The following is a 21,965-nucleotide window of genomic DNA, read 5'->3' on the forward strand; positions in this document are numbered from 1 at the left end:
GCCCGGGGTCGGTGGCTGTCCCCCACACCGGGAGGGAGGCCTCGCAAACCGCCCCGGGGCGAGGGAGGCTCCGTGAGGACCCTGGTACGGGTGTGTTTCAGTCCCCGAGCTCCTGAAGCCCCCGGTGATGTGCCCAGCCCCAGGGGTCCCACCACGTTGCCCCGAGGTGGGCTGCCACTTGCTCCTCCACACCATGTACAAAGGCTGCCCTGGGTTTTCTCCCGGCAGGAAATTCCTGACACGGAAAGACAAGGAAAGTATCTTCACCATGGACCACTTCCCTCTGTGGTACCGCCGGGCGGCCGAGCATCCCCCCGGGAGCTTCATCTACAGCATTGTCTCAGAAGATGATTCAGGTAACTCCAGCCTGAACACCAGAGCAGAGGAGAGGGGAAGAAAAAAGCTTTTCCACATCTTGCATCCCATGCCACACTCATCCCCAGTCCCTTCGTTGCCACCTCCCACCTGGTGGGAAGTGCTGAGACCTGGCATCTTGGTGTTACCTTCACACCAGCGTAGTGGCGGAGGAGTCATGGCCAAGACGCTGGACACAGTGGAAAGAGAAATTTACAAGCTGTGGGGAAGGCGGGCAGGGCTGTGTAATGTGAGGTTGCAGAGGAGGTGAAGGACCCATGGAAACGCAGAGCCTGGGTAGGCAGAAGGATTTAGGGAGGTGGGGGATCACAAGGTACTTGTGGGGCTGGAGAACACGTCAGCTGTGAGAAGGGGAAGGGAACGGTATCGCAGAAGGAATTAGACACGTAGGTGTGACAAGGCCTGGGAGGAAACATTATTGGGAGAACTGGATGACAGTAACAGGTAGGGATCAGCAAGCACTTAGTCAGGAAGTCTAAGTTTAGAGGGTGTCATTTTTTTTCCATCACCACTTCCCATGACAGGAAAGGATGGGTTTGTTATGGAAGATGGTGGTGGAAAAGGGAGGGCTTTTCCGTGGCTTCCTCTTGGTGAGGGTGTCTCATTGGTTCCCTGTCCCATCATACTACTAGGCTATGGTACCTCTTGACCAGCTGAGGAGCTCAAACACAAGGGGTAAGCAAGGATTGGCTTTTCAGTGTCTCTTGCTTAGGGTGTTGGTTCCTGTGAGTTTGCAGGACCAGCCAGGACCTCCTCAAAGGCTGGAAGAGAGCAGAAGAGCCTCGAAAGAAACAATCAAAACAAAATACTCATGTGAGACTCCTACACAGAAGGTAGAAGTCCCCTCTGTGCTCCTCCCTGGCCCCTAGCACTCCATCTCTGTCACGGAGCTCAGCACTTTAGCTGTTAAAGCTTTTTGTGGCGCAGTGGTGGGAGGCTGGTGGGTGGGAAAGCAAGTAGCAAAGAGGAGAAAACCAGACTGGGAGGCAAGAGAAATCAACCAGGATGTAAAGGGAAAGGAATGGAAAGAGAAAATACTTGAAACCTTCCACAAAATCCTCTCTCTGCCTAGCACCCTTACATCTCACTTAAAAGGCAAGCGTGGAGAGAGAGGGAGGCATGGCAAGGAGGGATCTTTTACTCCCCTGCATGCCACAGCATTTGCTCTTTGGAATAGAGCATGGGTTAGAAAACCAGGCAGTGAGACCCTGTGGATCTTCCTAGGGCAGCCATTACCTAGGTCACCGTAGGCACTGCTGGCTAAACATCAGGGTTGTGGCTTGATGTGGCTTTCTTAAAAGTCACAGGTAGTTTTGCACAGATAAAGACAGAACACAAGCAGCTGCCATTGATTTTTGTTTTATATGGCTATTGGTCAGAAGCTTCAATCAAGTCCATGACCACATTCACCTGGAAACCCTACAGGCACACTGTAAGAAGTAGCACCTGGCCCTGGAGACCTTATGCTCTAACTTTAAGGAAGATTATTAATCTCTTTAGAAATGAGCAGCTGGTTTTAGAGAGACTGTGATCCATGAGATCACACAATATGCCTGTGAAGAGCCAGGAAATAATACTCAGTACTTCTGACTCACAGCACTTCACTGCCAGAGAAGAGTCCAGGCCTTTCCTTGACATCTGATGAAGCAGGAGTGCCTCTCCTTTTGGCCAGAGCAGACTACCCAGGTTCTTATGAAATTCTTGATGATTAGATGCTGAAGTCTCCCTTTCATGCTTTTCACATGACTCTCTACTGCCTGCCTCGTGACAAGGGGTTTTCATGGTAGATGTGCTTCTCATCACGTAAGAGGGAAAAGCCCCCTGTTGGGAAGGAAGCCAGGAGGTCATCAGAGTAATTTATCCAGGGCACCTCCTTCCAGTGTCCAAAAGAATCAGGGAGAAGACAGTAGGGAAAGATCTGCAAGTCAAGTAGAACTGTTCTTGCAGTTCAGAACTCTCATGTTGGGTGTTTTGGGTTTTGGTTTTTTTTTTTTTGTCTCTTTTTTTCCTAGGGTTGCTAAGTGTATTTTGCTTATTTGTCCCAATTGAGGGAAAGCAAGAAATTTGGGATTCACCATAAAGGCAGGATTAGGCTCAAGCCATGTGAGCATAAGTTGGCCGGGTATTTGTTTCACAAGGGCTTTACTATTTCTGACATCCTTGAGCAAGTTAGCCTGGCTTCAGTAAAAAAAAAAAAATCAGTGAGAGACTCCAGGCTAAACTGTGGTAGACACAGAATTGTGCCCGGACACACTGGGTACCAATGAGAATGATGAAAGCAGAAATGGAAAGCAGTAACACATGCTGGAGCTCTTGGGAAGGAAAGAATCCCTGACCCATCTGTCTGAGCAAGACATTTCCATACAGCATGTGAGGAGGGAATCAGTCGCAGGCTAGATCGATCATGCTGACCTTCAGACTGTCCCCTGGCAGTTCCAGAAGAGGTGCCCCAGCTGAAGCTAATCTAATGGCTTTAAAAAAGAATACTGAAATGGAATCTGTCACATGGACAATTGCAGGCTGAAACAACTGCACTAACAAAGAGCGGGGAGGTGGGGTCCAGTTGCTTAAACCTTTCCAGCCATGCTATTTTAAATGCCCCCTGGGAGCCAAGAGATTTGCACAGGCCTGGCAGATGTGACACAGGACCTCCAGGACGCTTAAAGCAGCAGCTCAAGGATAATGGGGACACCTGGGGACATAACAGAGTTTAGGCAGCCAAGTCCCAGAAGACCTTGTTTCTAAAATGGAGTGCAGCCTGGAGGTACCTGGAAGTGCTGTGTCTTGTCTCTCCAGGTTGTGGTGCTGGCGTGGCTTGGGTGACAGAGCTAGGTGTAAGCCTTTGCTGTGCAAGGTCAGTGTCAGAATGACCTGTCCTGCTTCTCCTGTCTATGGAGTTTAGCTTATGCATGAAGCAGAACAGTTTTCTGGCCTAGGAGAAGCTCTATATGCCCAAAATTGAGGAGGCCAGTTTTCCATTTTCTGCTGAGAAAGCTACTTTTTTTTCATGGGGCATTACCTAGATGAAAAAAAAAAAAAAAATTAACTCACAGTCCCTTAGGTTGCTTATATGTCTTGAAAGATACAGTCCTCCAAACTCTTGGATGTTTCAGGGTGGAGGCATATGTACACACTGGCCTGGATGTGGAAGTGTCTGAGCAAGCTGCTCCTGCTGTGTTTTACTCCTCTCTGGTGGTAAGCTAACCAAACCTGCTGTATTTGTGTCTCCACAGAGGGAGGTGGCCTACCCAAAGTGGTGACGGTGAGCACGGCTGTGGCTGTATCCGTGGATGGGAAGATGGGTATTGCTGCAGGTAGGACATGCTGGTTTCTCTTCTCATCTTGAATGAAATGGTTACATCTTTTATCAAGAGTGGGAGCTGAGAGCTGCTAGCTTGTCATTCAAGGGAAATGACAGGAGCCACAATAGCTTGTGATGTTGAAAACTAGGCTAAACAGAGAATATTAGAACAGGTACTGAACAGCTGATAGACTTTTGAAAAGGAAACTGGCTGTTTGAATGGAAGCTTCCCATCTTCAGTGCTGGTGAATTTGTGGATTGGGACTATTTCTCAATATGAGAAGGTTGGGAAGTCCATGCAGGTTTTAAACTGTTTGCAGGAGACACTTTTGGTTTTGAGAGAACAGCACCTTTTGAAAGTTCATGCATCTTCGTTGTTGTGTCAGCTGAAAAATAACTTTCGTTGGTAGAATGAATAGGCTTATTGCTGGATTTCCAACTCAGACATATAGATTGCCAAACTTTTCTTTGTACCTGAGCTTTAAAACCCTTTGGCAAACCTTCACTAGACTCTGCGGCTACTTTTGGAAAATTCATGAAGTACATTATTTCCGACAGAACCCCAAAGCTTTTGAAGCTTTACCATTTTCTGCAGCAATTGCTTCAGCCTTTATGGAAGTACAGTAAACTCAGAAGTGAAACAGAGCAGCCATTTAATGAAACAAAGCAATATAAATCAAAAAAAAACTGGCGTCATATTCAGCTTAAACATTCTGTGTAGGAATATTGGTGTAAGAGAAGACGTAGCTCAGTGGAATTTTTTTTAGACCTGGAAGCATTGATTAAGGGAAGGGGTTGATGGAACAGGTAATGGCTTAATTGTCACCAGAAACATGCTCAGATGCAAAGTTTCTTGTGAAGGAATGGTTAGTGTTAATAAAGTCCTGTATGGTGGAAGGAATGACTGAGTAGAATAGATACCAAACAATGACTTTGTTATATGAGTATCCAGTAGAGAGAAGGCCACATAGCAGATACCTTCAGATCAGAGAGTCAGCCATTGCTTTTGCCTGGGCTGGGCAAGATACAATGAATGGTCTTCAGTACTAGTAGTCAGTAAAATTACGGCAGTTTAACTTCATCTGATGAAGTGTTCCTTAGTTTCCAGGCTTTCAGCAAGTTCCAGGTGAGAGTGGTACTCTTTAAGTATGACCTGGGCATTGAGAAAGTACTTATGAGCTGAAGGAGGGCTGTTATGAAATAGCACTTTTCACTAATATACCACCATTTCAAGCACAAATCCAGAAAATTATTATGCAGTCTGTCAACAGACCCCAGTGAAATAGAGATGGCTTCAGTAAAGTTCATGTTAAGTAGGTGCTTGCGTCATAGAAACTGCTCTCAAAACTGATACTAACTGGCACTAGAATGAATATACCCAGCAGAGAATGAAATAGCATTGAAACTGAACCAAGAGTTTCTGTGCAGTACTGGAGCATTTATCTAAGCGTGAATTTGGGAGGAGAAAAAACCTTTCTTTTTTTTATAAGATTGGTTTTCATGGTTCTTTTCCTTCCCTTTCCTGACCTGTGAGTTAGAGCAGGGGCACGCAAGCAGTTTGTCTGGCATTCAGCACAAATACAAGGAAGGAAACTTCTGGGTGGAATTGCTGGAGCAAGAACGAGTGGAAGGAGGATCTGCCCCTGACAGAGCCATTTCTCTTCTGTCAGCAGCGCTTTTCATAACCCCTATGGAGATTTCCACCCCCTCAGTTATACTGAATGCTGAATTGACTGTCTGTGTGGACATGCTGTGAAGGGACAGGATCCTCTGCAGAGGGAAGAGGAGGGTGGAGAAAGCAGCAGAGCATAGTGAAAGAAATGTTAGAAAAATAACAATAAGGTAACAATTCTGTCATTTGTGGAAATGATTCAGAACAAACCAGTTTCCTCTCTGGTAACTGCAGAAGTTGAGACACAGAAATGAATTCTCAATTGCTTTTGCTCCTTAAAGGTACCATGGTCCCTGTCACTAGCCTGCACTTTAGGTGACCTGACCACAAGCATCTTCTGCTTACTTCCACCCATGGTACATACAGCTGGGTGTTATTCATTCCCTATTTCTTATGTGTTGATGAAAACTAGGCAGATTTCATCCACACCATGGCCTGCATGACAGCATTGAGGGAAATAATTTCTCCCAAAGGGTCCAAAGCCCTTCAGGCCCCCAGCTGTAGCCCCCTCTGACTTCAGCAGGAGAATAAGGGTTTACCGAGGTGTGTCCTATCTACTGGCTTGGACATAAGTTGACACCATGTTTTGGGGGGTTCAGGGAGCAAAAAGGTACTATATCTATGTTACCATTTGCTTTGTTTCCAGTAGTGACTAGGTTCATCATCTGAATCTTTCATACCAGTAGTCATATGAAAAAAACAAAACCGAAATAATTGTGGTCACACTACCTATTGCAGTACTATTTGATCTTGATGGTAGCAGCTTTGAGTGTAAGGCTGTGGGTCTCTCTTCATCTCCCCTCACACGAATATTGTCATCCTGAATGGCTGGGACCTGATTCTAGGGGACTTCACCCTACAGTGGAGGCTGCAGTGCAAATGGTGCTGCAAATACCATCCTGGGTACAGGAGAGAGATGAAGGGGAGGGAGTGGAGACACAGCAAAAGGCAATTAAAGCAGAATGGGATGCAGATTGCTATTATTATTGTTGTTATTCTGATGGCATCAGCTCTCAGTGGGATTGATACCGTGCTCATTTAGGGTTACGTTGCTACCAGAAGTTTAGGTTACTACCAGTAGAGTTAGGTGCTACCAGCACTGGTTCCCAGAAAGCCAAATAATCTGATAGTCTTGTAGTTTTTGGATAAATGAAGTCACAGTTCTGTAAAAAGGGAAAAACAGAGACTTTTTAAGTGTCCCTATAAAAGTGCAAGTGGTATGAACTGACCTGTCATTTCGCTGCTGATTGTTACTGTCACTTATTTGACTTGACAGTGCTTGGGGGGGATTTATAAGCACTCGGAAATGTTCACTATGCATGCAGTGGAAAACTAAGCTCTAGGATTTACAGCCGTGTCTGAGGGGAGGGAGCACCCCCCGTGCCCCTGTGGGGAGGACGCCAGTGACAGGGAGTGTTGGGCCCCTTTTCTTCTGGCAGCTGAGTAGCAGTCCCCAGCCAAGGCAGAGAAAGGCGAACATCAAATGTCCAGGAAGATGACACAGGCCTGGATGCTGTCAGGGCATGAGGGAGCAGTCAACTGGGATTAGAAAGCTACCAGGCTGGAGGGCTGAGAGCAGGGATGGATGGAGGAGTACAAGGGCCTCCTTCCTCCCATTTTGGTCGGGCTTAGCTCTTTAGGCAGTTCCAGAATGGGCTTGTGGGCAGTCTGAGATCCTCCTCTCACCATTAGAGATGCTGCTCCACCCAAGGGCAGGTGGGGAGGTCACCAAATTCAGGAGGGAAAAGGGGTGTCCTCTGTCCTACCCTACTCTCTCCTACCCCTGTGAGCCAAGCCCCTGCACCTGGGGCATGAGGGGGGTGTGCAAAGAGTTTGAAGTACCCACAGGTGCTTCAGAGGACATGGTGGAGCCAAGTCATGTTCCACTTGTGTGAGCTGAGTTGGTGGGAAGCCACACAGGCAAACCTACCCTTGGCTTTGGCTATACCTGTTTCTTTGAATTAATATCTACCTGCTATATTGTGCTTTGGCACTTCAAAGGACTATGCAAACATTAAGTAATGCCTGGATGATTAATTATAATTAATTAGAAGGCAACTACTCTCCTGGGATGTCAGTCTGGTACCTTTCACGCACACTAATTTTGTTGGAAATGAAAAATAAGGAATTGTGATGGCACTCTCCCCAAGCCAAGTCCTGCCCCAGATAGCACTGTCATCTGCTCCCTCCCGTGAGTCAGTAGCCTGGGGCTTTCTGGTCCTCAGGGGTTGCGCAGCAGAAATCACATGTAGCTGCTGACAGAAGCTTTTAGTGATTTAAAGCCCCAGTGAAACTGCTGGAATCTGTGCAGGAGTTTAGCTGTCACTTTGGGCTGTGTATGACGTCTGTTTCATTGCCTGACCTTGGTGTTTGAGTTATGTGGTTGTCAGCTGGCTGCCGGTCCCAACAGGGGAAGGTAGGGGTTTCTTCCCATTTGGTGCCCTGCCATGGTTGTCCTATCTCAGGGATGGGAGACAGCCCATACCAACAAAGTATAGGGCACCCACAGGCTCCATGGTGCCCAGTAAAACAAATTCAAAGGGGCGCTTGGGAGATGCAGGTTTATTTTATATGACACCCCTCTCTGTTTTTATTCAAAGTTACAGTTCTTATCTGCAGTGGTTGGACCACAGTGAAATTATTATCCCATGATGACAGCAGTAAGTGCAGATGTATTTGGGGAGGGTCCTAGGCAAGCTCAAAGAAGGGTGAGGGAAGAGAAATACTGTCTCTATTTTACAGAGAGTGTTTTGGGACAGTGAGTTATTAAGGCCAGTATTTTCAGAAGAGCTCTGTACTCACAGCAGGAGCAGATTTTCAAAAAAGCTTAGATTTTTTTTTTCCAAACTATTTGAAATCAATCAGTCTGAAAAATAGATAATGGGAAGTAATTTTGCCATTATACCACTGGTTGAAATCCAACCTCTGTCATTCTGACAGAAGCTCTTCATTTGGAAAGCGATTACAGGCCAGCTTGATGTCTCTCTATCCTCTTCCTTGGTCCCCAATTTTGGCTACCTGCTGTCTGTTACCAGCAAAGAAAGAGAAGAGGTGCAGGTGGCTTCTTCAGCAATTCTGTTGCTGTGGCATCTTTTCAAACTAATCTACCCACAGTTCTGTATTCCTACAGTTTTGTTGCTTGGGTGGATAAAACATTTCAACCTCCTCTTTAGAAAAGGGCAGCTGCACCTGTAGGAGCTGCTAAAATGCATGGAAATAAGCTACAATAGCATCAGCACCTTTTACGTGGGAATAGTTGCATCCAAGCTGGAGAATTAAAATTATTTCACTGGACTAGCTTACATTACCCATACAAAATCTGAGAGCAGCTGATCTCTTGAATGTGTGCTGCAGTATTGATACTGCCCCTCTTTTAATGCTGGAGGTTGTGCCAACATTGTCCCAGTGCGGGGACTTCTGTGAACTCCTCAGGCGTCACCTGGGTGCCTTTGTGGAAATCACGGTCTCCCTTGCATCCAGCAGTAGCTCGGGTAGAAAGAAGGAAGACTCACCTCATTTTCAGCCCATCACCTGCCAAGACTGGTTTCTGCCTGATGTCGTTCCCTCCTGGCAATCCCCAAAGCCCAAGCAGTTTCTCAGGCATCCCTTTGATCTGAGAAAATGAGAGACATCTGAAGGGGCTGTGCCTTGGAGCTCAGTCACAGAAAGTGTTAGGGGCACCCAGTAAGGCAGAAATGCTGATGATTTTAGTACTAGCAGCAGCCGTGCATTCTCCACCTCTCAGAATATCTGTCTGGAGGCCGCTATCAGTTGGTGCACATTTGGCTGGCCTAAGTGGTGAGCCAATACTCCTCAGGCCAGGGTATCAACATTACACAGTGCCATTGGTGTGCCAAAACCAGTGCCTCTTGTATCCTTCATCCATCCATCTGCCTGCCTGCCATCCATTGCATTCTACTTTCCATACTGAGCCTTAGGGGAGAGACCTGAAAGCATAAAGGCTGTTTTTTGGGCTGTTTCTGGGGCAGACACAAGCTGTTCTCTGAGCCAGACAAAAGTGAGGTGATTATCTTATTTTGCACTGGCTCTGATCTTACAAACTCTGCCTCTTGCCAAGGTTTGGTATCAGTGCTGGGGCCACATGGTTCCCTTTTCAGAGCTGGTTATCCTCCAGCCAGGTCAGTGAACAGGCAGAGAGAACAAGCATCTGTCTGCAAAACTCCATATAGATGTCTCCATGCATAGACAGTAACTGGTGACAAGGGGCTCAAATATGTTTATTTCATCCTCCATGCTAAAAATAGGTATGTGAGACATCTTCCGTAGCATTCTGCCCACCCTGGCTGGACATCAGCAATTTCCTTTTCTTCCAGTGTGTATCTGCTTTGTGCGTAGGCTGTAAGATCTTCAGCACGGGGATCATGCCTTCTCCCTGTGTGTGTGAACATCACCTAGTGCCTTGGGGATGAGCCCTTGGCTGGGGTAAAAGTGATGACAATAGCCAATTCTGTAGAATAAATATTTACTCATAGCCTCAGTTGGAGTTTGCACGCTGCACCACTTACTAGAAAAAAAAATAAAATTAAGTGAATCAGCCTTCCTTTTCTCAACCCATGTGGGCATCGCTTCACCCAGCACAGAGCCCCCACTGTGGGTGGGTGCCTGTGCCCAGACCCTGCCCTCACCAGCTGTTGCAGGGTACTTTTTCTGTAGGACACCATAACAACTCGTGAGCAATGGGATTTCTCTTGCAGGGTCTTTTCAGGCATCCCCCTGGGACATCCCCAGTCCTGGAGCCTGTTCCAGGCTGAAGCTCCAGCCCAGGAGCCAGTTCTTGCCTGTGCCTAAGGCTATCCATCACTGTCACCTCTATAGCTCCTCTGATTGCCATGGTTGTCACACTCGAAGGGAAAAGAGCCCTTGACACGGGCTCAGGAGAGGTTTGCATATAGCTGGATTTTTTAGATTGGCACCCGGCGCCTTCGCCGTGTTCCCTTTGCTTGCAAATTATTTGATATCATTTTAATTCTGAGCCGAATTAGAGCAGTGCGCAGGTTGCCATGGCAACCATTTCCTTGTGCCTTTTGGTCTGACTCATTGCAGACAATTACTCTCGCGCTCCAGGATTCACAGATGTGATAGGAGAAGAATCATGTGCTGGGCTTTCAACTTTTTTTTTTTTTTTTTTCCCCTTTTAATTTCCTTCCCAGCCTCTCTTGCATTAACTCCTACCTTGCCAGCATCAACAGGGACCTGTATCTCTGCCCAGGGCCGCATGGGCCCCTGGGAGCAAGTTGCATACAGAGTATGTGTAGAGGCACAAGGTGTGAGGGGATTTGTGTGCACAGGTGTGTATCTCCATGCACAGTTTCTCTGTATCTGTGGTACCTGTCTGCCTGTGTAGCCAGGGGTGCGCACGGGTGCGTGGACTCACAGAGTGATTTGCACTGATTTCTCTCACAAACTGACCTGTGTTTTCTGCGTATGCACACTGGTATATGTTTAATATTATATATTACTCGTATTTACACATGAGTAAATCTGTGTGGACATGAAAGTGTAGCCAGTATGTAGAGTCTGTCAGTATGCACTGAGTATTCAGGGAGACTGACAAACTATGAGGGTCCTGAATGGGCCAGGAGCTTCCATTTGGAGCTGTGTGGAGATCCACAGACTGGCAAGCAAGAGGCATTAACATCTCTGACCAACTAGGGTGCAAACCTACATCTTTTGAAGTGCTGGAGCATGTCCAGAGGAGAGCCACCAAGCTGGTGAGGGGTCTGGAGAACAAGTCCTATGAGGAGAGGCTGAGGGAACTGGGCATGTTTAGTTTGGAGAAGAGGAGGCTGAGGGGAGACCTTATTGCCCTCTACAACTCCCTGAAAGGAGGGTGTAGAGAGGCAGGGGTTGGCCTCTTCTCCCAAAGGAATAATGACAGGACCAGAGGAAATGGTATGAAGCTGTGGCAAGGGAGATTCAGATTAGATATTAGGAAGAATTACTTTACTGAAAGAGTGGTCAGGCACTGGAACAGCCTGCCCAGGGAGGTGGTGGAGTCACCATCCCTGGAGGTATTTAAGAAACGTGTAGACATGGCTCTTCAGGGCATGCTCTAGTGCCCAAGATTATTGGTTTGTGTTGGGGTGTAGTGTGTGGGGTTGTGGGTGTGGGGTTTAGTTGGTGGGTGGTGGTTTTGGGTTTGTTGTTTTTGTGGTTGTGTGTTGGTTGTGTGTTTGTTTGTTTTGGGTTTTTTTTGTTTGGTTTTATTTTATGTGGTTGGACTCGATGATCTCAGAGGTCCCTTCCAACCACTAAGATTCTGTGATTCTGTGATCTTGTGTGATTGCACCTATGCATCTGAAGTACATGGAGGAAAGCAGTGTTGTCCATGCAAGGACCATGGGTAATAACTGATGTCATGACCTGTGTTAGGACCTATACTTCAGCAGAGGAGCAAAGTCATGTGAGAGGCTGCTGAAAGGCATCACAGAAGCAATCTGTAGATGTAAGGATGAAGAGGGTAAATATTACAGCAGAAGAAGTTATAGGAAATGTCTTGTGAGATGGTTTGGCTTAAATTCAGCCAAGGCACAAGGGGACAAGTTTAGCAGGGTGAGAACCACAGAAACTTAGCAGATCTGAGGACAGCTGCAGTCTACTCCTAATATACATTCCATTTACCACCAAACTCAGCCTATTTCCTTCCTGACTTCCTCTGCTCCTGCTCTACCTATCCACCTAAGGCACAGATCTCCTCATCACAAGGCTGTGTAATGGGACTTCTACTGCCAGCTCTTTCCTTGCCTGAGACCTTTTGCTTCTCCTGCTTTCCCTCACTGGGGTACAGAAGGCCATTCACAGGATAATTCTGGTTGGAAGGTACCTCAGGAGGTTGTATCTAGACAGCCTCCTGCTCAAAGCAGGGTCAGCTATGAGATCAGACCTTAGAGCTTTATTGCAATATTCACAGAATCACATGGGGTTGGAAGGAACCTCTGGAGATCATCTGGTCCAACCCCCTGCCGACGCAGGTTCACCTAGAGCAGGTTGCACAGGAATTTGTCCTGGGGGGTTTTGAATGTCTCCGGAGAAGGAGAATCCACCACCTCCTTGAGCAGTTTATTCCATTGCTCTTCCACCCTCAAAGTAAAGAAGTTCCTCCTCATGTTTAGGTGGAACTTCTTACGTTCAAGTTTGTGCCCATTTCCCAGAAATATTCCTTGTTCCTCCCTCATGCTCATACGCTGTTCTCTCACCATCTGTGCCATGTAGAGGCTGCACTGATAGCCGTTCTCTTTTTCTCTCCCTCTCCTTGCTCTGTACGAGGACTGTCAGCAAGTCTTCATCTGGAGATTCTGGATGCAGGGTGGTTTGCAGTGGGTACGGGCCCACTGTGGGGTGGTGAGGCGTGAAAGGTGTGAGAGGAAAGGATGGTTGGAAGGTGGTCGTCCTGCTTTTGCCTGTGGGAGAGCTTGGCTGGGAGCCCTTGCCCAGAAGCCCTGGGAAAAGCCAAACTTTCCCAAGGCAGTGGGAAGGCAGGGAAGAGATGTTGTATGTGCAGGAGATAGGGAAGATGTGGACAACACAGCTTGCCCAGGGCATGTGGAGGGGGTGGTCTGCGGCTGGCTCTTGGCACTGCTTTCACTGGCAGCAGTGCAGAGACTAGAGCGTGGGGAGGGAGCAGTTCAGCTTTCGGGGATGCTGTGGAGCCCACATTTGTGGGAGGAGTCAGTAAATGGCAATGCCTGATTCTGTTGCCCTCCATCTGTCTGCCACCACAGGCAACGGCTTAGGCTCCTTAAGCTGCCTCTGCAGAGAGCCTGTGTGGAATGGAAAAAGAACAGATAGCAAAGAAGGCTGTGTCTTAGAGGTCAGGAAATGTAGGGATAAAGTGAGGATTGCTTACAAATAAAGCTGAGTTAGACCTTGCAAAGGAGATTAAGACAAACAGCAAAAGGTTCTTCCACTATTTGGAAAAAAAAAAAAGAGAATAAGAAGTGGGGACACTTCTGGGCAGTAAGAGTGAAGTCAAGATCAAGGAGACTGTAGCCTGAGCCAAAACCAAAGAGGACTCTGTGCCCGAGTTATTGATAAGGACAGCAGTATTGTCCTTGGGGAAAGAAACAAGCTGGCGACTGGGAATAAGCAGCTCAAGCTGCTTAGTGCGTTCACAGGGCTGGGCCTGGGTGCTCTCCAGCCCGAGAGAGCTGGCGTGTGGAAACACAGGCTTAGAGCAAGGATTTGTTTTTTTCAACTCTACCGCAGTGGTGACTCCATGAAGGCTGGAAAAGTGAAAATTCAGCAGTTACGGTTAAGGAAGGGGGAGAAGTAAGTTTGTCAGTCAGACCTGTAAGGGTGACCTCTGTCACATCTGTAGCGCCTTAGAGGAGATCTTGAAGTATAATTATTACCAAGTGATTAGGGGAAAAGGGAGTCAAGCAATATGAGTTTATCAATGTTAGATCATACCATGCTAACCCAATAGCGTTCTTTCAGATGATTGTTTTCCTGGAAGGCCAAAGAAGTTTCAAAGATCTCATCTCTGTATTTCACTAAAGCACTTGATGCAGTGCCACATAAGAAACAATTAGTTAAGCTGGAGGAGACCAAGACAGGCAGAGGAGTTGTGAGGGACAGGGAGGTAGAAGTCAGCCTGGGAAGATGGCAGCAGCAAAATCACCTATCAAAGTCTAGCAAAAGGTTTCTTGTAGCATTCCCCTGAGGTCAGCCATGGGATTAGTCTTTGCTGCCATTAAGCTGAGACCCTGACTCAGAGAGCAATAGGTAGTGAGGAAGTCTCTTGATGATTCAACACTAGAAGGCATTGCTAGAACAGGGAAGGACCAGGATATTGTAGAGAAAGCCTTATTTGACCTTGGCAGGAGTACCAGAAACAGAATGAATTTCAGTAGTACGACAGACAAGGTCATATGCTTGAGAACTAATATTAGAAATCTTCTGTAAGCTGGGAACTCTGTGAGATCTGGCAGAGAGCACAGCAAGCAGGGCTGGAGGCAGTCCTTGTCTTCTGGGAACTGTTGGGCCCATTTTTCCAGGTTTCAGTGAGGATCCTCAGTGTAGGCTGTATTGCCCCCTGATGCCCACACAAAATTTGGGGAACCTTTGTCGTCTGCCACGTTCCGTCCTGAGATCCTTGACTAAAGGCAGCTGGGTAGACTCAGTGGTAAACATACGCTGAGAAATCTCAGGAGAAAAATGCTGAGAACTTCTGTATTAGGTGATGGTAGGATGATGGTGAGTGACAATGTGGTGGAGTTGTGGATGAAGCAAATGTTGTCCTAGAATGTACCTGGAGAGGTGTTTCCAGTGGGGATGGGGATGCATTGGTGCTCCTACCCAAAGCCCTGTGAGACCTCTTTTCTAGTTTTTGTGTTACAGTTTTGGCCAAAGGAATACAGGCTGAGACAGGAACAGACAGGGCAGAAAGATGATGAGAGGAAAGGGAAGCTCTGACTTCATGAGAGGAGCCTGGGAGAACCCAGCTTGTTTAATCACATGCAACTAAGGCTGAAGCAGATAGGATTACTGAAATAAATGCATCTTGGAGGAAATGTTTAAACTAAAGCACACAGCTTGTAGGAAGGCAGTGTGGTATAGATAGGCCATGAAAATATTTAGGGTGGAAAACTAGAAGAGGGTTTCTAGCTGTTAGGGTAATGCAGCGTTAGCCAGAATCTGAGGTAGAAAGACATATGGGCTTAAGCTGGAGCTTGAAAAGTCTGTAAGGATGTGGTGGTGCCTTGAATAGAAAGAGATGAGACTCTGCTATCCTGCAGTTTCTTCTCCATCACTAGGGAAGAGATGAAGTCTCTTCTCCCACCATGCCCCAGCACAATTATCAGCAAGCAAACGAGCCACAGGGTGGTAACTCAGGGCACTCCCCATTTACTGCAGCACTCTCTTTGGGTACAAGGCTGGGCCTTTTTACTGTATAATTCACACACTCCATGATTTTAGTCATGACTGAATAAAAATGTGCTGCTTAAATGCAGCTGAAATCCCCAGCACAGCACCTGGAATGCCAGAAGTTAGGGCTGACCTTAGCCCCTCAGCCTTTGACAGTGTGGTGATTTCTCTCTCTTGGTTGATTTGGGTTTTGCAAAGTAAAGAAGAGTGAGCGGAGAAGCCCCTGCTTATCTTAACAGGCCTTTAAAAAGCAGATGGGGATGTGGGGGCTGGTGTGTTTTGTGGCAGCTGAGAAGTGACAGTTGAGGGGATCAGAGAAGGGAGAATCTGAAAAGCAGCTGGTCAGAGGCAGTCACTGAAAAGGGGATGATCAGTCACAAGAGGATGAAAACAAGGGGGAGAGAGAAAGAAGAACTGGAGAATCAAAGACATTTACGCCCGGTGGGAGAGATGTGAAAGATAACCATATGAGACCATGAGTGGATGAGAAAGTAGAGACTGTGAGGAGGGGACTATCAGTTTAAATAAAGGTCTAGGTTTTTCTCTTGGCAAGAATTGCATAAATCTGGTGAGTCTTGTTTAAAATCCAGTGGCTTTATACTACTATAAAGGTGGTTACGAGTGAGACAGAACCAGTTTCCCATAGTCTGGCTCCCTCAAAATGCCTCGTTAGGGTTTTGCCCTAGCGTTTCCATATGCCTTCATCTTTAAAGTAGGAACAATGCTCACAGCCTAGCGAGTGTGCTGTGAGACATTGTTTGGTGGGGAGGAGTGGGGAAAGGTGGTATTTACTATTGTACGGCAATAATCAGGTAGTATCTGCCATACACAGCACAGACTTTGATGGATGAGGAGCACACTTTCTAAAAGGGGAAGGAAAAATTGGATCGAGTGCAACAAAAGGCTACAGTGTTGTTCCAAGGTGAGGAAATGCTTTACAGTGAAAAGACTTAATGAACTCAATCTGCTTATCCTTACCCAAAAGAAAACTGAGAGATGATTTGATTAGACTATAGAGTGCCTTCGCAGGGAGAGACGCTGGTTACTGAACGTTTGATTTTTTTAATCTGGAGGAGAGAAACATAACAAAAACCTGTGACAGGAAACCAAACAGATTCAAATGAGATATTAAGCATGAATGCTGACAGTGAGCATGAATAGTTATTGTAGTAAGGTACCAAGGGAAAAGGGGTTTTTTCATCTCTTGAATGTTTTTTAAATCAAAGGTAGATGCCTTTCTGGAAGATTCGCCTTAGCTGCATGTAAACTCTCACCGTTGGACTTTCTACAGGATAACTTCTCTATTTTCTGTTTCATAAGCTAAACAGATTGAGCTCTTTAAGCCTTTCACAGCAAGGCATTTTCTGCCACCCTCAAATAACGTTTGTGGTTCTTTTCCACACACTTTCTAAGTAGCGTGCGACATACAGAAGGTCAGACTGGATGATCTAAAGTCCCTTCTGGCCTTTATAGTCTCTGAATCTCTGCCTCTGTGAATTCATTAATGTTTGCAAGCTCCCAGAGAGCTGCCAAAGGCAAGCACTATAGAAATGCAAAGCATTGTTGTTACTCTGGATATTTCCCTTGAGCTTTATGCAGAGCTGGTTGAATATCTCAGTGTATCGTCTGCGCATATTTCCTCAAATGAAATACCTGCATTTGTCACTCATTCGGTGCCCTTTACAAGTTGATTTTCTGCAGCTGTTCTAACAAACAAGTTTATTCCCAAGTTAGAACTCAGAAAAAGCAAATGTGAAGGGCCAAACTTCAGCTTGGAGCCCCGAGCAAAGAGCAGCGTGTTGTTGTCCTGGCCCAGAAGCTCAACGCGAAGCAGAGTTATTCTTAGCATCGCGCGTTGCTTTCTCCTTGGCTCCAGGTGTCTTGCACATGGCCTCTGCCTCACTGCAGAGGTTGCTTCTGGTTGCTTTTCCCCCACCTTCTAAAGGGAGAAAAGCTGTGAGGATGTTGCCTTCTCCCCAGATTTCCAGGGCTGGTACTGAGGTGTGGAGCACCCCAAAATGACACAGGAAATCTTTATTTGCTTTCATTCCATTCTGTAACCATGCTCATCATGGAATGCTTATTCTTTTGTCTGTATTGCACAGTATTTGCAGAGGGAAGGCTTTCTGGTGCTGAGAAATCCCATGCTAGGACTTGCCTTATCTAATCAGAGGATGGAAGCTGACCCTCTGACCTGTGCTTCCAATCAGTACTAGCAAACGCTGTTCAAGCCGGCACAGCAAGCTGCCAAAGACAGTGAGGAGGATTTCTATTTTATGTATTTTACATCTATTATATATGCTTATACATAATTCTGTGTTTATATATATGGAGTTATGTGTGTGTGTGAGTAGATAAGTATACAGGGAAAGTACATTTGCCAAAAGAAAGATAATCAAATTGCAGAAAATCGCAGCCTGCTCCCAGATAATTTGTGAAGCAAAAAAGCCTAGAGTCATTGGATGATTGTGTTGGCTTTGCTTTTTTTCTGCTCTACATTTCTGGTATTATATGAACTGCTTAATAGTATCTGTGTGCGCTCCTCAACCTACATGGCAAAATTAGATTAAACTATGTGTCATAGACACCATACTGTTAAACAATAATGGTGATTCTCTCGCGGCACATACCTTTTCAGCAGAACAGATGCCTCAGCATCAGTTATCAGATTAAGAGTACCTGGGTTCTGCTCCCAGTTTCTCTCTGAAGATCAGACTGAGTATAAGAGGGTGGCTGAGTATAACAGCATGAGCATGGTGGCACAAGGGTTTGCCTGTGGGAGGCTTTGACATCTTTTGTGGTTCCTCGCACACCAGGATGAACTTTTTGTCACAGGAAGGGCGTGTGATGAATTATGTACGCGTAGCACTGAAAGTAGAGAAGTGGGGAATTTAAACTTCTTAGCTGTGTGTGACAGACCTAACCAGTGAACAGCTGGCGGAGAGACTCTTTTAGCTCTAGGGGTGACAGCTTGTGTACTTGGGGGTGCAATAGGATTAGACAGCAATTTCCATTCATTTAAAAATAACCTTGCTCAGGAGGGTCAGAAATCTGGAGATGTAGGAACCTATAGCTCACTATTTGTTATTGTAAGTTTTATTGAACATTATGCTCTAATTAAAAAAAAAAAAAAAAAAAAGCTTTTGGAATCAAATTTGACCTGAATATAACTCCATTGGCTTCTACGTTCTTACACTAGGGGTTAATTTGGCCCTTTCTACTTTTATGTAATGAGCTGATTGCCACAGTATCTTATCCTTGTTACACAATCGCCCTTGTCTGGCTGTGTCCCTGGAGCACTGTGTGTGTGTGTTTCTAGATCGAGGGTCTCACCTTGACTGACTGTATATTGAGTCCTACAGCCTCATCCTGACCATAGGTACATGCTTTCCTAGGACCTATACTGATGTAGTGTGTGTGTGTGTGTGTGTGTATGTGCATATTCATTCCAAGTTCAAACGCTACGTACAGACAGGTATACACATACATGGGAATTCAGGGGTTTTTTTGTTTGGCTGGGTGTATCCCTACAGTGTTTGCTTTTGCAGGGGGTAGGAGAGAGAGGGAAGGTTACTGTCAGAGATCTCATTTAAACAAGAAGGAGCATAGGAAAATACATTCTTTATTATTCTTCTGTAACAACAAGCCAGAAATATAATATACCTTTAAAAATTTTCTGTCTCATGCCAAAGAAACCTCCATTCAGTCATTTTAGAAAATCTTGTTGCTCTCCCTCAAACAGTAACGAAAAGAAAAAGAAATTACAAGTGCCATCTGTTCCCTGCAAGAAGTGTGCCTGCCTGTACCACAGGTGGGTGTGTGGGGAAGGGGAGCGGGGGTGAGCAGAAGAGGTGTTTCTGGTGGCCCTGCCAGCCCCAGAAGGACCATTTCCTGAGGGCAGGCACCTGCGTGTGGCATTGGTGCACCTGCCTGCAGCAAAGGGGGTGTTCTGGGGTGTTCCCCCCATTCCTAGCCGTGCCTGCAGGGAGAACGGGAGCCCCTGTCCCCACACATCAGAGGAACCCACTGCCTGGGCACACAGGGAGCACTGGGTCTCGTTCTGTATCCAGCATCCCACAGGAGAGCTTGGGTTCTGACCGCCCTGGGTACCATGTTCCCTAGAGTGGGACAGTGGACAGTGCAGCAGCTCAGTCACACCAGGGCAGCTGTTTTCCAGGTGTGCCAGGGAACAGAGCAGGAGCCTGTTTGCAGGCACTGGTATAAAGAGGGCATTTCCCAGTGAACCCTGTTACTCTGTGCTGCATGAATGAGGATGGACAGGTCCTTGTCCTTCCAAGTACAGTATTTGCTTTCTAGTCGACTCCCCATAGCAGCCAGCCTTCATGTGTCTCAGCAACTCCCTTTTCTCCCCTTTCCTGTCTTCTCCTCTCTTGGATGGGTTTCTAAACATAGCAGTCCCTTGTCTAGGGTTGAGATGAATCCAGCCTTATAAATGAAAACAAAAAGGAAAGGATGGGCAAGGTCATCATCAGCCCCACAACACAAGATATAGAAAATATTATTAGCAACAAAGAAAAATTGGTCAGGGCAGGAGGAGGTCACAGGGAAGGTACAGGGAAAGGAGGATTCCCCCCTCCCTCCCAACCCCTGCTTTGTCCCCTGCCTCCCTCCCATTCATATTACCTCTAGTCTGTCCCCTTAAAAACAGTCTCTCTCACTCTCTTGCTCACTCACACACACACATACACACACACACACACACACACACACACACACACACACACACACACACACACACACACACACACACACACACACACACACACATATATAGATCCCATTTCTCTTGTGCAATGTTTCACCATTATTTGATGCAAGTAAAATATAGATCTATAAATATACCGCTCTGACTCAAGTCCCATTTCAAGTATGATTGCGGAGTCCAGTATGGTAAAGGGAGAAGGTCCCCTGAGAGGGAGGTTGGGGAGAGGTTTGGATCCAGCAGGCAGAGTCTGATCCTGGCTTGCTGGGAATGTGGAGCAGCAGTAACACGCACACGGAGTCTGCAGTGCACCAGTTCTGCCCTTCAGAGTGGGCTACGGTTGCAGCAGATGGGATGGTTGGAGTGGCTATACAGTGCATGGGTGAAGAGTCCTTCCTCCTCACATCTTGGCAGCCCCCCTCCTCCTCCTCTTCCCCACTAGCAGTGTGCTGGGAGTGCGGGTACAACGTGTGCGCACACTTGTGGGTGGACTGCTTCTCCCAGTCCTCCTTCTAGGGCAGCCTGGTCTTCTGCTTCTGGAAGAACATCCTCCTCTGTCCCATGCATCCATGTGTCAAAGGAAAATCATGCCAGAACAGTCCAGAGCATCCTGTCTCTTTGCCTTTGGTGGCCCTGGATAGGCCAGGAGGGATTTTGCCACTCCAGGCTTTGATTAAAGACTTGGCATTGCGTGCCCGTGGGTCGGTACAACCACCTGTCTAGGACCAGAAGGGAGTGAGGAGCCAGCGTGCATCACTTCCAGAGGGATCCAGCAGCAGTGAGCAGGAGGGCTGTGAGACTTCTGAAGGCATCGGGATCCAGCTGGAGCAGGGGGAAGAGGTGAGGTGCCCTGGCAGGGTCCACCTGCAGTGCGTACTGGGCTCTGAGCACAGGTTGTCAGTGAAACACCCTGCAAAGCTGGGCTGGCTGCCAGCTTGTTTCCTGATGGCAGGGATCACACCATCCACAGGCACTGCGGATGCGCGACCTCCGGTGTCATCTTCCTCGCCCAGGAATACCCACAGTGACGGGTTAGAGCAGGTTACCATGGCAATGCGCGCTCTTCCCTGGAGACAGCATTTTATCCCACTTCCAGTGATACAAAATGAGTCCTTATGTTGAGTTCCTTTCTTTTTTTTTCCCCCCTCTCACTTTTTTTTTTTTCCTTCTTTTTTCTGTCAGGTTGGAAAGAGCTAAGACTAATAGGAGGCACTGCAGCCTGAGGGCTTTAAAATCTGTTTGGGAGAAGTCACCCTATGTGACAGTGGCAGTGTGCGGGGTTGTGTGCACACTCGTGTGCAGCTGTGGATGGCAGTGAGCACAGCAGTGACGGTGAGGGGAGCATATTGGGGGTTGTCCTACCTACCGTGCCAGACCCCTTCCTGGGCTCTCCCACCTGTGCCACGCTGTGGTCTAGGTTTCAGCCTTCACCTCAGGACCCTCCAGAATTGTCCCCTCTCTCTTCAGTCACCCCAGCTGCACAACTCTACTCCCTACACCGTGCTTGCCCCTCTGCCTGCCACGCCAGCTCTTGGGTTGTGTGTCTTCTTCTCCCACCACCTTCCCCTCAGCTCACACTACCCCTCAGCATGGCTTACACTGCCACAGCTGGTAAGCCACCTCCTCCTCTAGTCTTTCCTGATGACCCACTTCTGCTCTGCCAATCAAACATTTCCAAATGGAGGCTTCACATCCTTACTCTCTCCATTTATCATAGAAAACATAAAATAGAAAACAAGAGCACACCTAATTTTTCTCATGCTCTGTACTCATTTTCACAGGCTCCTGCTGTAACCTGAATACCTTTGCCTCTCCCCATCCTCCTCTGCCCGTTTCTGCTATGGCTGAGATGTTTTTCTTAGCTCCTCAGTGACAGGGTGCATGTATTTTCTCTGAACGTGAAGGTGCTATGCACTGCTGGGATGAGAGTAAGGTACGGTGGCTGAATGTATTCATGGCTGGACACGGAGGGGTGATCAGCCTGTGTACGTGTGGCTCTGCCTGGA

The 21,965-nt window shown here is 47.1% G+C and overlaps 1 protein-coding gene across 1 annotated transcript in view; it reads left to right on the forward strand.

Moving 5' to 3' along the window:
• CACNA2D4 (calcium channel, voltage-dependent, alpha 2/delta subunit 4) overlaps positions 1-21,965 on the forward strand; it is a 136,091-nt gene that overhangs the window by 59,338 nt on the left and 54,788 nt on the right. The window contains exons 25-26 of the mRNA XM_014937494.1: positions 229-356; positions 3,609-3,689. Of these exons, the coding sequence (XP_014792980.1) occupies positions 229-356; positions 3,609-3,689 (209 nt within the window). The remainder of the gene's footprint in view (positions 1-228; positions 357-3,608; positions 3,690-21,965) is intronic.

This window comes from Calidris pugnax, unplaced genomic scaffold (assembly GCF_001431845.1).
Source record: "Calidris pugnax isolate Ruff unplaced genomic scaffold, ASM143184v1 scaffold1, whole genome shotgun sequence".
NCBI classification, from domain to species: Eukaryota; Metazoa; Chordata; class Aves; order Charadriiformes; family Scolopacidae; genus Calidris; species Calidris pugnax.